The sequence below is a fragment of the Panicum virgatum genome, chromosome 9N (assembly GCF_016808335.1).
Source record: "Panicum virgatum strain AP13 chromosome 9N, P.virgatum_v5, whole genome shotgun sequence".
NCBI lineage: Eukaryota > Viridiplantae > Streptophyta > Magnoliopsida > Poales > Poaceae > Panicum > Panicum virgatum.
Genome location: NC_053153.1, coordinates 57,041,098 through 57,058,291, shown reverse-complemented (window position 1 = coordinate 57,058,291; position 17,194 = coordinate 57,041,098). Strand labels below are relative to the sequence as shown.

At 44.7% G+C, this 17,194-nt stretch overlaps 1 protein-coding gene and 1 non-coding gene across 4 annotated transcripts; both read left to right on the top strand.

Moving 5' to 3' along the window:
* Positions 1-776: 776 nt before the first annotated feature.
* On the top strand, positions 777-7,225 carry LOC120690198 (thymidine kinase-like). 3 transcript variants are annotated; one of them, XM_039972769.1, is made up of 6 exons: positions 777-1,422; positions 2,130-2,274; positions 3,978-4,099; positions 4,253-5,994; positions 6,114-6,361; positions 6,490-7,225. In XM_039972769.1, the coding sequence occupies exons 4-6, from the start codon at positions 5,728-5,730 to the stop codon at positions 7,058-7,060; spliced, it is 1,086 nt and encodes a 361-aa protein (XP_039828703.1). In that variant the 5' UTR covers positions 777-1,422; positions 2,130-2,274; positions 3,978-4,099; positions 4,253-5,727; the 3' UTR covers positions 7,061-7,225. The 3 variants fall into 3 exon arrangements, with proteins under 3 accessions (XP_039828703.1, XP_039828704.1, XP_039828705.1); XM_039972770.1 differs by having other exon boundaries at positions 3,978-5,994; XM_039972771.1 differs by lacking the exons at positions 6,114-6,361; positions 6,490-7,225 and having other exon boundaries at positions 794-1,422; positions 4,253-4,783.
* Positions 7,226-16,005: 8,780 nt separating this feature from the next.
* On the top strand, positions 16,006-16,109 carry LOC120693720. The gene has a single exon (XR_005683175.1). It is a non-coding gene; the product is annotated as a small nucleolar RNA R71 (small nucleolar RNA).
* The last annotated feature ends 1,085 nt before the right edge of the window (positions 16,110-17,194 follow it).

Sequence of the window (17,194 nt, the reverse complement as noted above, 5' to 3'; positions counted from 1 at the left end):
ATACATCCTAATTATAGTTTAGCCCTTTCAGATACAACTAAGAGTAAGTATTATAACAGATTGTAAACAGACTGAATGCTGAGGTGGAGGAGAGAGATAGAGGAGAAACGACTGTAAGCTTATAGCCGACGTCGGCATAAGAACAAAAAAAAAACTTTGTGAGAGAGATAAGTGGACCATGTATTAATAACGAGGGACTAACTATTATATGAGTGGGCTGAGAGGTAGGCTGCAAGGATCATTGCAGTCAGCAGCTGGATGTATTATTAATCTCGCTCTAATATATCCCAAAATGTGACTTGCTATATTTTGCACCTCATTTTACATAGTATGACTGATTAGTTAGAATATGTGAAACCAAATTTTATCTTATGGTCCGATTTTCAAAAGTTATATGAATATGTACCTTTTTTTATTTTGAATGGTGGCAACTATAGATTCAATTATGGTCTAAAACTTAACAAGATCCAAATTCAAGAAAAAACCACCTTTAAAATTTCAGTTTAGTTCTACCATTTTCTAATTATAACTTTTTAAACTTAGAATCATTTATAGAACATAATCATACTTCACAACCTATAGTTTTCTTAGCATGAAACTAATGGATGCCTATTTCTCTTTCATACTCTGTATTCTCTTTTTGTGCTATTGGAATTAAATTGTTAACACAAAGTATACTAAGTTTAGATTTTCAAAACGAGGCTTACGGTAAAGAGAAAATGAGAAAAAGAAAATAAAAATCCATAACCAAAACGGCCAAAGGAAATGCACGGGACCACCCTTCGCTGCTTTCGTCCTCCTCCAGTCGACTGTCGACGGGTCGTCCCCCACCTTTGCCGGCTCTCTGTTCCCTCCAAAAACCCTAGCAAAACCACTGCTCCAAATCCCCGTTCCCTCCACTCCTCCGCTTCCCTCCCAAAATTTCGAACCCCAAATCGAAGCTATCATGCGCCACCGCTCACCTACCCAGTTGATTGGAAGAACCGTTCCAATTTTGAAGCCGACCCAGTCCAATCTCAGCCACTCAATTTTTCCTAAAAAAAATTCAAAGAAAGTATTCGGCACCCGCCGGCACCCCGTCCACACTACAAATCCCGCCACCATGCGCTCCATTTGCGCCATGAGGTCCCTGCTCACCGCTGCCGCTGCCGCTTCCGCCCCCACCGTCCTCCGCGCCAGCGCTTTCCCACCGCGGCCGCAGCTCCGCTCTCTACCTTTCCGCCGGGGTCGTGCCGCCGGAAACATGCTGGGCACGGCGAGGTCAGTCTCTGCGGCGGCCCGGTCGCGAATCGGCGGTGGCGGCTCTGCGATGGAGGCCCGGGCGGTACAGTCCGGCGAGATCCATGTCATCGTTGGTCCCATGTTCGCCGGCAAGACCACCGCGCTCCTCCGCCGGGTTCAGGCCGAGGCCGGCAGTGGAAGGTACGAAACGCCGGTGACGGCATCTCCCTTTGTGCTTGATTGTTTCGCTGACTGTGTGTCCCCACCTGCCAGTGACCCCCCCCCCTTCTTTCCCGAGTTTTGGCTAAGATGTCTTCAAAGTTTTTGCTACAAAGTATAGAAAAAAAAAAGTTTTGCTCCGAAGAAAAATCTAAGGCGAATGATATAATAGTTGATGGCAGGCTGTTGCTGCTATTTATGAACTTGCGTTTGTCAATGCCTTGCTCTGGAAGCTGTGTATTTCTCATGGTCTTGACTGTCCAGCGATGACATGGTCCATAATCTTAGCATATGTTGTATAGACAATCCCATAGATTCAACTAGTCAAGGAGAGGGTAGTTTAAGAAGAGTTGCTGTTACGAATGAGCTTCTTGCCTTCTTGGATAGGCCAAGACTGTGCTGTTTCCTGGTGTCCCAAATTTCAGGTGCTTGTTCTGCTGCAAATGTCCGTGCCAGTTGAAACTGGAAGTTAGCTAGTTAGTTTGATCGCTGTCAGGGCAGTTCTAGAAAAGTCTGGTATGATGCCATGCTGTGAGGTTTACTGTTATTGTGTTGAAAATTATGTTCAGGCATGTAATTCTAAATGATATGACATACATGTGGAAAACAAAGAAATTTGATTTCATTGACTGCCTCTTTATCTTGGATTAAAGTTGTTTCTTTATGACCTTTTCATGCCGCCATTGTAGGACTGTGGCGCTCATAAAGTCTGACAAAGACAACCGCTATGGATTGGATTCTGTTGTCACTCATGACGGCACAAAGATGGCGTGCTGGGCCTTATCAGAGCTGTCAAATTTCCATGACAAATTAGGAATTGAGGCTTACGATAAGGTTGGGTCAAACACATTGTCTCTTAATTTACATGCCTTTGTCCTATACCATGAACTTTAATGCCATGCATATATTTTGAATAGTTCAGATTGGTGCTTCAAGCTGTATTTTATAGTGTCCATCAGTCACTTTCTTGAAGAATCGAGACAGTAAATTGAACTGGTGATTCTTTTGAGAGTATGATACACATAATTTGGAGTAATTCACAACTTAAGACGCGAGCAAGTTCTACAGAACCACATTGTGATAATCTACTATAGCTTCAATATCTTACGAGTTAATTCTGAATTTTTAGCGACCCACCAAGAACATCTAGCACACAGTCGTTTCACATAATATCGTCAAATTTAGTGATCTTAGGAGACGGCCTGCAGTTGTATAGAATTTTGATGATTTTTAAGTAATGCAATTATTTCCTTACTTGCATTTGCTCTTGGCTTGCTATTGGAGTATTGGTGATCTAATATATGTTTGTTCTCAGTAGAAAAATACTAGTTTTAACTTTTAATGCCTCAGAGTAGTATTTTATTGAAATCGAAAACCTTCTGATGATTTATATCTTCAGCTTGGCCACATTGCATGCCCATACAACACATGCAGCACAGGTGCACTGTGCACAGCCCCCTCAAAGATCAGGGTCCCAAAAATTTTACTTAGTGTGCTCTTAGCAGTAGTTAATTGAATGAGTTTATTAGATGAGATTGTGAAATAATGCAGTACTGCAGCAGTTTTTACTCCAACATATCCTGGTACCTGGTTTCCTTCACCACACCTAGTTTTTTCCCTCCCTCACACAACTCTCTGTAGCCATATGCATAAGATGCCAGTGAATTATGGGAGTCTCCATCTATCCTTCCCTCCCTTTCACTCACACAACTTTCTCTGTAGCCATACACATAGGATGCCATGGAACTACGAGAACCTTTGCACCTAGGTCGAATTTAGGCTTGCAAACGTTGTGCCTTTGTAGATAGATTCATGGCTTCAAAAGGTCGTTGCCTGGTCCACTAGGTGGCGCCATTGTAGTGTCCATTGACTACTCGTTCCCTAGCCTGCTTGATTGTCCATTACATGCTAGGTGCCAACTTGTCAGCCCTCAGCCAGTTGCAGGATATTTTTTTGCACTCATATGTGTCTAAAGAGAAAGAAAAGGAAATACATGTTCATACTTCAATAGTGGCACATGTAGCAATTCCAGGCTAATGAGTGTCATATCTTGAAGTCAAACCAAAAGTCCTATCATGTGAGCTGTGTTAAAGCATGGAGTGCTATTAGTTTCCTTTCTCTGTTTTCTTTCTAAGTGATGCTTTAGGTTTGTCAGGTGAGTTGGCCATTTTCTTACTTTTATTCTACTGCAAATTTGAGTGCTGATATATATAATTATCTGTAATATTCCAGATGAAAAAGAAACTCTTTCATTTGGTGTCAAAGTGCCTTTGGTTTGTAAGCTTTTCATCACATATAGTTATAAAGATAATGTTCAGAATGTGCTTGTCCAAAATGATATGTGTTCAGAATGTGCCTATCCAAAATGATATACGTTTATAATTAAAGCCTAGTTGGTGATAAGCAGCCTTGAGTCTTGTTGAGAATTGAGATGTTAGCTGTTGGTCTTACTGCACAGTGTGCACATGGCATGGCTATGGAAATAGGCTCTTTTGTTCTCTAGGCAATCTTTAAGTTGCTGAAACTGGTTTGTGCAGGTAGATGTTATAGGTATTGATGAAGCCCAGTTCTTTGATGATCTTTACGATTTCTGCTGCAAAGCTGCAGACCGTGATGGAAAAATTGTAGTTGTTGCAGGGCTAGATGGTGACTACAAAAGGTACTTTTATGAGTTTTTAGTTACTAGTTAGATTTGATTTGACCAGCCTATCTACGCTATATATACCCATGTAATTTTAGATGGTTTGGAGGCAGGATATTTTCACATCGAATTTTGTGCCACCTTTTGGTTTGATGACTGTGGTCTTGTTAGGAAAAAGTTTGGCTCAGTTCTGGATATTGTTCCCCTGGCTGACTCAGTCACCAAGCTAACAGCACGGTGTGAGTTGTGTGGTCGCCGGGCATTCTTCACATTGAGGAAGACACAAGAAACTAAGACTGAATTAATTGGAGGAGCTGATGTTTATATGCCCGTGTGTAGACAACACTACATGGATGGGCAGGTTGTTATAGAGGCCACAAGGATTGTACTGGACCTTGACAGATCCACCGTGACAGCGCAAACTCTGAAATAGGTCAATACTTGATACTCGCATCTTGACTTCTGTGTGCAAGTATGTGGTGTGTAACAATTTAATCATTATATCGGTTTATGAAGACGCCATCTATACTATTTGGCGTCTGTCCGAAATTTTAGTTGGTGATGCAGACAATTTCGAGGGAAGCTCAATGAGTGTATCCCACAGAACACAACTGAGCAGACTGTAAATATTGATCAGTTTGGATGTTAAATGCAAACATTCATGTCTTTTACTTCAATAGACTACAAAATTGGTATTGTGCAGTTCAACTAGTATAATCAGATGCTCTGAATTGCTATTTACTGCCCTGGTCCACTTATGTTGTGCAAGCAAAATAAACAGTCTCCCTGGCAACGGGGCTTCTTTCAGGATAGGATTCATATTGCTCCTCGTGGTTGAAAGTGTATTCACTAGCAATGAGCCCCAGTCTTGGGTCCGTACCCCATCTATTTGTGTACCTAGGTGAATCAGGCATATAACACTCTTCTCTCAGATGCATACCTGCTAATTCGAGATTTCAGCTATTTACACATACTGTTATCATGTGAAAAAGTTTTAAGTGATTAGAGCAGATATTAGTAGGGGCACATATGGTCATTTCAAATTTCCATTTCCATTGGTGTAGTAACTCTCTCCGACCTCATTATTTCTTCTTATTAAACTGTTTTTTTTTGCGAGGTCTTATTAAAACTGTCTAGCTAACCTCCACCGTTTGTCAACTACAGATGCAGACGTGGTTGAAATTTACTGACTACCAAAACACAACAGAGATCCGTCTGTTTCTACCGTTTGCCCTGTATTTGTAACAAAGGATGGTTGGTGGTGATGGACACGAGAGGTGCCACACCGCATCCTGCTTGACGCTATGGCCACACTAGCTGATGATTCCTTAGATTTCGAGGAACGCATGGTGTCATACCAATCGAGAGCTTCGCTTTCCTTCAAGGACTTGCACAGCGGGTGGTGGTTACAGATGTGCCGTCGTGTCGTGCAGGGACATGGCGTGGGCCAAGCGCGCACCCGCGCTTTCCATGGAGGTTTTCGGTGATTTGGTTGGTGTGTTAGGTAGGACGACGATGATTATGCCGAGACTGGCAACTAAACTGTACTGCCACCACACTCGATGGTGTGTTAGGTACAGTAGGATGGAGTTATAAATCGGCACAATCACCAGATTGAGTACCTTGCGGTGTGCACAAGCACAACAATGGAGAAAGAGGCTCCTCGCAACTACGACAAGATCGTCAACAGGGATGAGATCACGGATGCCGCGGCGGCGGCGTTCGCCAACGCCGGCCATCAGGTCCCGGAGAGGTACGTCCGGACCGAGGAGGTCTTCGACGGCGTCGTCGTCGGCGAGGACGAGCGCTACGAGCTGCCGGTCGTCGCCATGGCCAGGCTCCTTGACCCGGAGTCGGCGGCGCTCGAGATCGGGAAGCTTGGGGACGCTTGCAGGAACTGGGGCTTCTTTCAGGTCCGGTTCCTTTCCGTTCCGTTCTGCCTTTATTTTATCCGTGTATATATATGCCCAACTAGCCGCATCCAATCATTGATGATGGGTTCCTTCTAACATACTATCATGTTTTCACGTAGCTGACAAACCATGGAGTTGACCAAGAAGTGATCCAGCGAATGAAAGACAGCACCGTGCAGTTCTTCAGCTCGCCGCTGGAGACCAAGAAGAAAGTGGCGGTCCGGGAGAACGGCTTCGAAGGATTCGGGCACCACTACAGCAGGGAATCAGGAGGTAAGCTGGACTGGGCAGAGAGCGTGATCCTCATCACGCAGCCACCCCAAGACAGGAACATGGAGATGTGGCCTACTAGCCCTCCCCCATTTAGGTCTGTCTCCTCTCTAGCTCGTTTCCATCTCCATCTCCATCCCAATGGCATGGTCAAATTCAGCCATCAGCGGTGACATTGCTTGGTCTGAGTGTTAGTTTGAATGATTTCACATGGACTAATTCTAGGAGCGCGCTTGAGGTGTACTCGGTGGAGATGATCGGTCTCGCGATGAAGCTCCTGGGCTTCATGGCGGCCGACCTCGGGGTGGAGCGGGAGGCGCTCGTCGGCGCCTTCACCGGGAGGCGGCAGAGCATGGCGATCCACCACTACCCCCCCTGCCCGCACCGGGAGAAGGTGATGGGCATCACGCCGCACACCGACGGGCTCGGCCTGACGCTGCTGCTGCACGTGGACGACACGCCGGGCCTGCAGATCAGGAAGGGCGGCCGGTGGTTCCCGGTGCGGCCGCTGCCGGGCGCCTTCGTCGTCAACGTCGCCGACATCCTCGACGTCCTGAGCAACGGCGCGTACAGGAGCGTCGAGCACCGGGTGCTGCCGGACGCCGAGAGGGCCCGCACCACCGTCGTGATATTCCAGGAGGCCGCCGTCGGGGGGCTTGTGGTGGCGCCGCTGCCGGGGCTTGTGGCCAAGGGAGGCGGGGCGCGCTATAGATCCATCGGCGTCGAGGAGTATATCAAGGGGAACTTCAACGCGCTGGCTGAAGGCACACGCTTCATCGAGAGCCTCAGGATCTAGAGCTTGTGTTGTGATCGATATGTATCTCTGTACCCTAAGTGGTTAGTGACAGATAGCTGCTTGCTTCTGTCTTTGAATCCCACTGCTCTTTGAAGATTAAATAAAAAAAATCCAGACTGCAGAGTAACACTAATACCAGAAAGGAAAAAAAAACATTGTTTTCGAGATTTTCTGTAAAAAGGAAGCACGAAAGGACGTTACTGTCCGGTGGAGTCTGATTGTCAATCCAATGCACCTAAACAAATTACAAGCTTGATAGTGGTTTTAGTATCATCTCTGTAGAGAGAGAAATTCAGTTGCATAACCTTCAAGCGAACTTTAACAGAGCATGCAAACAATTCTCATAAGGTTTGACAAGCCGAGTTTGAGATCAATTTGAGTTAACAACTAGTAGCGCAAAACGTAAGTACTAATTGTTACCAAATTTGCTCAGGCGGGGCTGGCATAACCTTACTACATTAGCTTTTGGTATGACATAGTCTCCAGTGGCCATGATTCTTCTAACTATGTTTTTTTTACGATCCTGTCTTCAAATGTTTAACTAGGCATGAATACACGATAGGAGTTTGTATGCACACTGCTTGCTTTTTAATCCATTCGCATATTAGTCTAGCCTTAAAAAAAGACCACATGCGGAATATTTTTAAGTAAGAGCAATGCAAGGGGCAAAATTAAAGAAAATAGAAACAAAAATGAAACGTGGCTCACACTGAATTTTATATGATAATGAAAAATATTGAAATTGAAAAAGTAAAAAATTCTAAACGTTCACTCTAATATTTTGAGGAATGTAAAAATTACATGCTTATATTATGACAATGAATTGATAATGTTGTATGTGTTGTAAGTGTTTGAGTTGTACTATATAATTTAAGTAAAGAGTGACAATGCTCAGCTACGGCTCGGGCCGTATGCGGTCTGCGAGACTGCAGTCTTGTTGACATGGTAGTTGCTGGCGCCCCCAGACCCCAGTGATACTGTCGCCTGCTAGATGGCTTGGCCTTTATTAGGCCTGGCAGAAAAAAACAAGAAAAGTTTTTAAAAAGCGAAAACAAGAAAAATAAGCCCGGGAATACATTCTGATTGCAAAAACGGTCTTCCGAACAAACAGTCTGGGAAAAGGCTGAAGTCCATACCAATCTCCATTTGATCGAAGAGTAAATTTTATCAGTGGTTCTAAACTTGTTCCAAGCTCTCATCCCTATCCCGCTACTCTTAAAACGCATATAATAGTTATCAAACTCATCCCATGTTCTCATTCCGGTCCTTGAACTTGTCCTGAGTTCTCATCTCGGTCCTCGCACTCTAAAAAACCACATAATGGTTTCTAATCGCAAGCAAGTCCATATACTTTCAAAATATTTAGAAAAAAACTTTTACAAATTATTTCAAACTTTCAAATTTCAAATCAAGTTCTAATCGCACTCAAAATTGATAAAAAAATTCACGAGGCAATCATCTTGACACAATATTTGATGATTTCTATAGTTGCTATTTTAATATATTTATTTAATAGTTAATTTTATTTTAGAAATTAAATTAATATTGGAATAATTTATCCTTTGCTCTTACAAATCCTAAGAAAATTGCAAACAATAATTCAAATATGGGTTATTTAGAGATTTTTGATCGTTCAAATTAAATCGTGATAATTTATTCATAAATTTTAATTTTTGATCCACTTTGAGTGGAAGTTGAACTTAATTTGAAGTATAAACAAATTTGAAATAATTTATAAAAGTCTTTTAATAAAAAAATACATTTTAGAAGTATATGGATCTGATGAGTGTGTAGAACAAGTTTACGAACTGGGATAAGAATGTGCGATAAATTGATGGACCATTATGTGTATTGTGAGAGTTCAAGGACCGGAATGAGAATTTGAGAAAAGTTTAAGAACTGGGATGAGAGTGTGTGATAAATTTAATGTGAGGAACCAGTCCAAGTTGATCCCGTTTAATCAAGTTATCGTCCATTGATCAACTAGATTAAAAAAGGCCAACCCCGGTAGTTCTTGGAATGTGTCATGAGCACTGTTGACATTTCTTAGTGCAATCACTAGTTCTTGGAATGTGTCATGAGCACTGTTGACATTTCTTAGTGCAATCACTAGGAATGGTTAATTTCCAGCAACGGCACCAGAAATGCATGTTGGCGGTCCTTAGTGCAATCACCAGAAATGAGGGCGCCGAACCCATCCTAGCAACTGCACCCAAGTGGTGCCACTCTTGTGGTATAATCAATACGATTACAGATGGATCCGTAAGCGCACAGATATACCGTTGTAGCATTTCACCCGGAGAGTAAGGGTATCGTCATTTATTTGTGTCCCAAAGGATGGCAGCGGCAAAGGTATTGTACTCAACATTAACCATGACATTGTGCCTCAAGTAATAGGCAATGCTCTAATAGGGGTAAGTACAAATAAAGAATAAGCAAGGGTAATGTGACACAGCACACATCCATACTCCAAGAGGAAGGAATAAAGGAGAGAAACTATAAAACAAGGAACTACTCTATCCTACGTCAAGTCAGCTGGAGCTTAGGCTAGGTTAGGTGTCCTAGTGCTTCTATCCAAAGCTGGGGTCATGTTAGATCATGGTTAGGACTGCAGGTGCCCAGAAAATGGGATAGCGGGGAGAAGGTCCCGTACCGGAGTACATCCAGTCCCGTTATCTCTTTGCATGAACTCCTACACCGAACCCGAACATCAGGGAGTATGCTAAATGCAACACCGCTGTTCGCCGGACGGACAGTGCTGTCACCACCTGCCGTCTACCCCAGTCACACCGTGGAGCATGATCATATCCGAAGGATCCCGCATACCCGAGCACCACGCTCGTGTATAAAGATACTACTCTAGTGCCCCCAGGTCTCCCACCCTTCGGATGGACGAGTAAAACACTAGAGCAAGCCCTAAAGCACCACAAACCTCTATCCGTACCTGGATCATCTGGCCTAACCAAGACCATAGCATCTTATGAACGATCTAAGCATGGATTGATAAACTATCAAGATAGTAAAGCAACCATGACAGAACTCTATATTATGAATAGAAGTCTGACAAGTTGGATACAAAGCCATACCAGGAGCCGAGGATTGCTCAACGACTCCTATGACGACTTGCTCGCTAAAGAGAACTAGCCTAGCTCCACTACCTAGCTAAGAGAGCAAGAGAGAGGAGAGCCTTCTTGGAGAGAATGGAATGAAGTGTGTGTGTGTGTTGAGAGGGGGGGAGGCCCTATTTATACTACTTGGAGGTCGGTTTCCCGCCAACGCATATATGGAAGGTGATCAGGTGCCTTGGCCGTGACTCCTCCTCGAGATGCACCTGGACGCGTTGCAGGCCAGGTTCGGCCGACCCTAGGGGTCGGCCGACCCCACCTGTCAGCCGTTCGTGTTGATCCCTTGCTGGGCGGTTGATTCGTTGGATCTTATCCTTATCCTCTAGTGCATCTTGCGTGGAGGCCCCGTTTCCTCTGACATGTGGGCCCTCTTTGTAAGGGTGTGATGCTGGATACGATATTCTGCATAGTTATGTGGCGTCTGCTGCGTGTTTTCGTCTTATTCTGCTCTTGCTCATCTGAAATGTACAAAACTCGAAAACAACTGTGGAGCGAGGTTAGTGATACAAATATGTGAGTAAGGCATGTAGTTTTCCTTTATTATTGGGTATAGTTGAAGGGTGAAAATGGCACTTAAGCACCGTCAACAACTCCCCCAAGCTAGCCCTTTGCTCATCCCGAGCAAAGTTTTAGACTTAGGTTGTTGATCAGGAGTAGCTACAATGTCACATTCCTGACTTATGCCCAAGGCACAACCAAGTGTTCTTACCTTTATTCTGAATAAGTTGGCCTTGTTCGCACCTTTTACCTTACTCCTGTGGGGCTTATAGCATCATCCTCATCTTTGGCGGTTGAGGGTCAGAACGGCTTGTAGAGTACCACTTACCACTCCTTTGTTCAACCGTCAATCCGGAGGTTTTTATAAAGTTTTTGAAAAGAAATATTGTAGTTCCTCGGGTGATCTCTCGGATCGCTCAAATGTGTTTCATTCCTCACCAAGACCTTTTTATGTGCCTTTGTTTTTCCATCCTACTTCTAATGGCTCTTTTTGGCGGTTCTATAGGTATGGAGGATATAATGACAAACTTGCTTCTCATATTTCACTAAGTCAAAGACCGGATCCAAAGGAGAAACAAGTCATAAGCCTTGATCAAGATGTGCAAGTGTGTGGATATTTTTTTTTGGGTGGATGGTGGATGAAACTCCTTTATATGATTTCTCTCTCCCTTGTAATATCTTTGGTATGGGCTATATTTTCTTTTTCTTCTTTTTTTTTGACATACCTTGTGGCATGTGGCATACCTTCTTTGGGCATGCGTCTTTTCTCTCTCTTTTTTTTGACATGCCTTGTGGGCATGTGGCATACCTTCTTTGGGTATGCATCTTTTATTTCTTCTTGTATAGCCCATACATTATGATGATAACTTTGGAGAGAGATAAACATGGTACAACATGGAGTTTTATTTGTGGATGAATGGGGGATGTACTTGCTATCTTCCAGGTGTAGAAGTATAGCATATGAGTGGACGTGTACGTGATCTTGATCATGGGCGTATGAAGTGATTCTCACAAAGGGTCACAACAATTTGACAAAGCTCAATGAGAAGACTAGTTGCATATGTAGAAAAGGCTTTTCAAACTTGTAACTCATATGGCTCTGGATAAGAATTGCATATCACCGAGAAACTTTTTTCTATTTTTGTATTTTTGAAAAGAAATACTCCGGAAATCAAGCGTCACGTAGGAAAAGATCATAGTAACTCTTTTCAGCCATATCATAACCCACAACAACCTAGATTCGAATTCTACTTTTCGCTACCCACAAGTTTCAAGCTTAAGGTTTGAACATCTAGCCACCAAACTCAGAATTTAGGGAGAGCACAAGGTTGTAACTAGGCATATGAAAGGAACTAACAGAGCAACTATTCATCATCTCAACAAGGAAAAAATACACATGCTTACTACACATACGGGAAAGCAAGTAAATATTTTTGAGTTTTTAAAGATTTTGTCAATTTTTATTTGATTTTAGTTATGCAAATTTTTATGGATTTTAAGAATTTTGCAAATTTTTGTTTGGTTTCATGTAAGGTTTTGAAAAGCGGTAAAGATAGAGTTTGATACAAGGTACCTCTCATGGGGGTCCTCCCCCAAGCTAGCTTCAGGCTCACTGCTGCTGGTTGGGGTTAAACCCAGCCTAACGGTAGTAGGCCCTCCACTCCTCCTGGGATTGCTGCTGTTGCTGCTCCAGGTTGCAGATCCTCTCGCCTGTGTATCGCTGCCAGTTCTGTGTTGACTCGATGTGTTGGCCCAGCGACTCATTGATGTTGGTGGTGCGCACGTTCAGCTCGCCCATCTGCCGAGTCAGAGTGGTGAAGCCTCTGGACGAAGCTGTACGTCGCGGGGGTCCGCTGGAACTGGAACTGGTGGACCGGTGCCCTGAGGCCTGTCGTGCCCACTCAGTGGAGCTGGCACTCTGCCATGACGAACCTCCAGCCTCATATTGCTGTGGTTGAGGCTGAGGTTGCTGCTGTATGAACTCCTCCCTTCTGGCCCTGCTTCTTGTAACCCTGCCAGGAAGACCAAAAACACTATGCTGGCGGCTCTCCTCTTGTGGAACAGAAGGGATGGTTAGTGAACGGCAGTTATACAAATGATATCCTGCATTTGGCAATGGGATTTCATTTGCATAACCAAGCAAAAAGAAAATCAAGGAGTCATCCGGGCCTTTCTTGAGCGTGTGGCCTTGAGCCAAGTATGCTTCATCGATCATAACATGGGGCTCCACAATGAAAGGAACGGGGTTCCCGTCTAAGATTCCCATATTTGATGCGATGCGGGTAACCAAAGAAGTGCATTCAATAGGACCCGTCATCAGAAAATTTGTGAGCCATTGCTTAACCATTGCTTGTGCGGGGGAGATTCGGATCTTGTTGACAATGGCGTATAATATCATCAACTCATCGTTGCACACTGGTCGTGGATCATCTCTTGGAAAGAGAGTGATAGCCACCCACTTGTGCATCAAATGAAGAGTCGGGTTTTGAATGTCATTGCACCGAGGTGCAAACTTGCCATGAACAACTTGACCTGAAATCAAATCCCAAAGCTCATGTCGATCAAAACCGCGGCAAGCTTTTGCAAGGAAAACTGGCAAGCACACGCTAAAACCAAGGAGGTGACTGAAATTTCTCCAATTAAAATAGCATTCAACTCCAAAAAGTCGGAAAGAAACACCATCATCCACCTCCCGAAGAGTGCAAAGAAACTGGATGGTGAGGAGATGAGAACCATTCTCCTCAATGGGCACAAAACCATCCCATCCAACCGCATGCCAAACACGAGCGAAGTCAACGTCCATACCTATTTTTTCGAGAAGGTCCGGATCGAAGGCTCTGGTATGACCAACACTTCAATTCTTGATCATGGCGTAGGCTTGACGCTCGTGGTCGTCTTGCAAGTCGAGGTACGGTGCATCATCTTCATCTATTTCCATGTCCTCGGCTTGCGGTTCTTCAGCTTGCTCCTCTATTTGTTCCTCTTGTTCGTCTTGCTCATAGTCCATCATGGTCGACGTTGGTGTAGGTTCGGGGGAATGACGGGAGCTCGACCCACCCTGTGAACGAGATGAGATTGACCCTATCATCTTCTTGATAGCTCCGGAAAGTTTCTGACCTACACCCTTCATGCTTGCAAAAAGAACGAACAAGAACAACTCGATTCGGGTTACGTTAGTGAAATAAAAATGAAACTCTTACCCGAGAGTTGTTCCTCCAATTATGTGATCAATCTTGCAGCAAAGAATTGAGAGAGAAAGAGATGTTCTTGCAATCAAACTTGAGCCAAAATCCAAAGGAAACCTGAGCAAGAATGTGTGAGAGGGAGTGGGAGTGGAGAGAGTGAGCATGAGAGCTCATCACCCCTCTCTCGGCCTCTATTTGAAGGAAACTGGGCGAGTGCACCCGAGGAGGAGCCAGGCACAACGGTCAGGTAGCCGTTGGAGAAGGTGGAGCCCAGGAGCCGTTGGCCCTGGGTCGGCCGACTTATGGGGTCGGCCGGCCCCAGGTTGGGTCCCCTGGTGCCCTCCTTTGGTCAGATGATTCCTCAACGGTCATAAACTTTGAAAATATAGTGCGCGGCCAAAAGTTTGTTCGAAAAGATGTCCAAATTATTTTTTCCAAAGGATTTTAAAACTCAGAAAATATTTTTGATATTTTTGTGAAAAGGGAAAGGTGCTAGAAAAATTCCAGCATGCAGAAAACACTTTTGAAAATTTTCAAATATGCAGTGGGGAAAAACAAATGCGGTGCAAAGAAAATTTGAAAAGGCGGAAAAGCAAATATGTGATAAATACCAATTTACCTTTGGCAAGGGCGCGTCGTTTAAAGTCCGACATGCACGAATTTTCTCCACCATTCTTACCATTGGTCGTCTCGTCCTGGAGAACTGGACGAGGCCGAACTCTCGACCTTCCGCCACACCTTCTTTTCCTTCTTCTTTCTTTTAGGTGCGGAGGGTCGTTGTTCTGGCTGGGGTTCTGGTGCGCCCCAGAGTGCTTGCCCTTCACTGTCTTGTTGGATCATGAAGCGCTGCTCTTCCTTCTTCTTGAACCTGAAAAATATATCCTCCCTTCGGACATGAAAACAGATTTCTCCCTTTCCGACATCGATCCTTGCCTTGGCAGACCTTAGAAAAGGTCGCCCAAGTACGAGGTCGACTCCGAGGTCGCCCTCCATATCCATTACCACAAAGTCGGCAAGGACGAAGGAGTCTCGTACTCGTACGAAAACGTGTTCGGCTATCCCTTCGGGATACCGAATGGTTGAATCTGCAAGCTGTACGAGCATAGTTGTTGGGGAAAGAGCAGGATATTCAAGTGCTTCATATATTACCTTGGGCATTATATTCACGCTTGCCCCCAGATCGCATAGGCATCGCTCGAAGTGTTTGATGTAGATCGAGCAGCTGATCATGGGGACCCCTGGATCCTCTTGCACCGCAGCCACCATGCCATCCCAAATATCGTTCCTTGGGGGATAGTACCTACCTGCATGGTTATTGCGTGGTGGCCTCCGGGACGAGTTACCCCGTCCGGTAGACACCATGCTGACATTTTCAACGGGAGACTCGGGTTGCCTTGGGATCTTCCCGCTCTCAACAATAGGTAACGAAGCAGCAATTTGTGCAAGCTGGGTTTCGATCATTTTGTTGAAACTTAACTGGTTTTTAAGAGTTGAAGACAAAGTTTCAAGCTTGACATTTAAACTTTTCTGGGATTTGTCATTGGCCAAGAGCTTTTTATTTATATTTTTGTTTATTTTAACTTGGCCAAGAACAAGTTCTCTCATGGGAGGTTGGTTTGAATTGAAATTCGAATTATAAGAAGGATTGTAGTTATTACCTTCCTAAAATGGTGGACGTGGCTGGTTCCACCCCTGGCCTCCTTGTTATGGACGGTACCCGTTGTTGTTGTTGTTGTTGTTGTTGTTGTTGTTGTTGTTGAGGTAGGCGCAGTCTTCACGGGTTTCGGGGCAGTCGTTCCCCGAGTGTCCATCATTACCACAGACTTCGCACGTGAAGTGCGATCCCATGGCATAAACGGGAGCATGGATCAGTTGTTTGCTCCCTTCCTCCATCTTCTTGATTAGGAGGTCTAGCTTCGCGGCAATCATATCCGTCTCTTTGACGATATGCATGCCTTTGGTGCGGGGTTGGAGTCGTTCGTCACTCCACCCCTGATTGGAGACCATCTTCTCGACCAATGCTTTGGATTTGTCTATGGTCAGGTCGAGGAAGGCTTCTCCAGCAGCTGCATCAATATTGGCTTGAGATGTCGTTGTGAGCCCGTTGTAGAAGCTTTGCAGGATGTGCCACTTGTCCATGTCGTGATGAGGACAGGCTAGGATGTATTCCTGTAGCCTCTCCCAAGCTTCTGGGATGGATTCCATCCCCGTCTGCTGGAAACTTGAAATTTCCCCGCACAGGGCATTTGTTTTGCCCAGCGGGAAGAATTTTGTGAGGAACGTCTTGGAGCATTTGGCCTAGGTGTCGATGTCCTTTTATTTATAAAACCACTGTTTCGCCTTTCCCAGGAGGGAAAAGGGAAACAGACGAAGCTTGACAACGTCGGCGGCGACACCCCGTATGACAACGGTGTCGCAGAGCTCCAGAAAGTTCTGCAAATGTGCATTTGCGTCCTCGTTCGGCTTGCCACAGAATGGGCTAGCTTGCACCATGTTGATGAGGCTTGATTTGAGCTCGAAGTTCACGTCCCCGACATTGATGTTGGGGCCAATGGCCACATTGTCGGTGGAGGGGGCGGAGAACTCGTGGAGTGTCTTTTCAGCCATAGCCTCAAGAACGAGTGGTGCTTCCGAAATGGGTTCCTGTGCCGGGAGGATAGCGAGAGGAGGAACGACGCGAGGTCGTTCCCTTCTCACGAGCCTCTCTGGATTGTCTGTGTAGTTTTCCGGCAGGGAGAAACCGGTCATACACTACCCCTATCTTCTTTCAAATCAAAAATAAAAGAAGACATAAAGTGACATTAGCCTGAAAGAGTAAAGACTATATCCTGAGTACAAGGTCCAAGTTAATATCAGCACAATATCTTTGTTCACATGCCATCCCCGGCAACGGCGCTAGAAATGCTTGTTGACATTTCTTAGCACAATCACTAGGAATGGTTAATTCCCAGCAACGGCACCAGAAATGCCTGTTGGCGGTCCTTAGTGCAATCACTAGAAATAAGGGCGCCAAACCCATCCTAGCAACTGCACCCAAGGGGTGCCACTCTCGTGGTATAATCAATACAATTACAGATGGATCCGCAAGCGCACGGATATACTGTTGTAGCATTTCACCCGGAGAGTAAGGGTATCGTCATTTATTTGTGTCCCAAAGGATGGCAGCGGCAAAGGTATTGTACTCAACATTAACCATGACATTGTGCCTCAAGTAATAGGCAATGCTCTAACATGGGTAAGTACAAATAAAGAATAAGCAAGGGTAATGTGACACATCACACATCCACACTCCAAGAGGAAGGAATAAAGGAGAGAAACTACAAAAC

Coding starts and splice junctions, on each gene's coding strand:
- LOC120690198 (XM_039972769.1), top strand. CDS start 5,728: ATGGAGAAAGAGGCTCCTCGCAACTACGACAAGATCGTCAACAGGGAT. Junction 5,995..6,113: donor GGAACTGGGGCTTCTTTCAG/GTCCGGTTCCTT, acceptor GTTTTCACGTAG/CTGACAAACCATGGAGTTGA. Junction 6,362..6,489: donor ACTAGCCCTCCCCCATTTAG/GTCTGTCTCCTC, acceptor GACTAATTCTAG/GAGCGCGCTTGAGGTGTACT.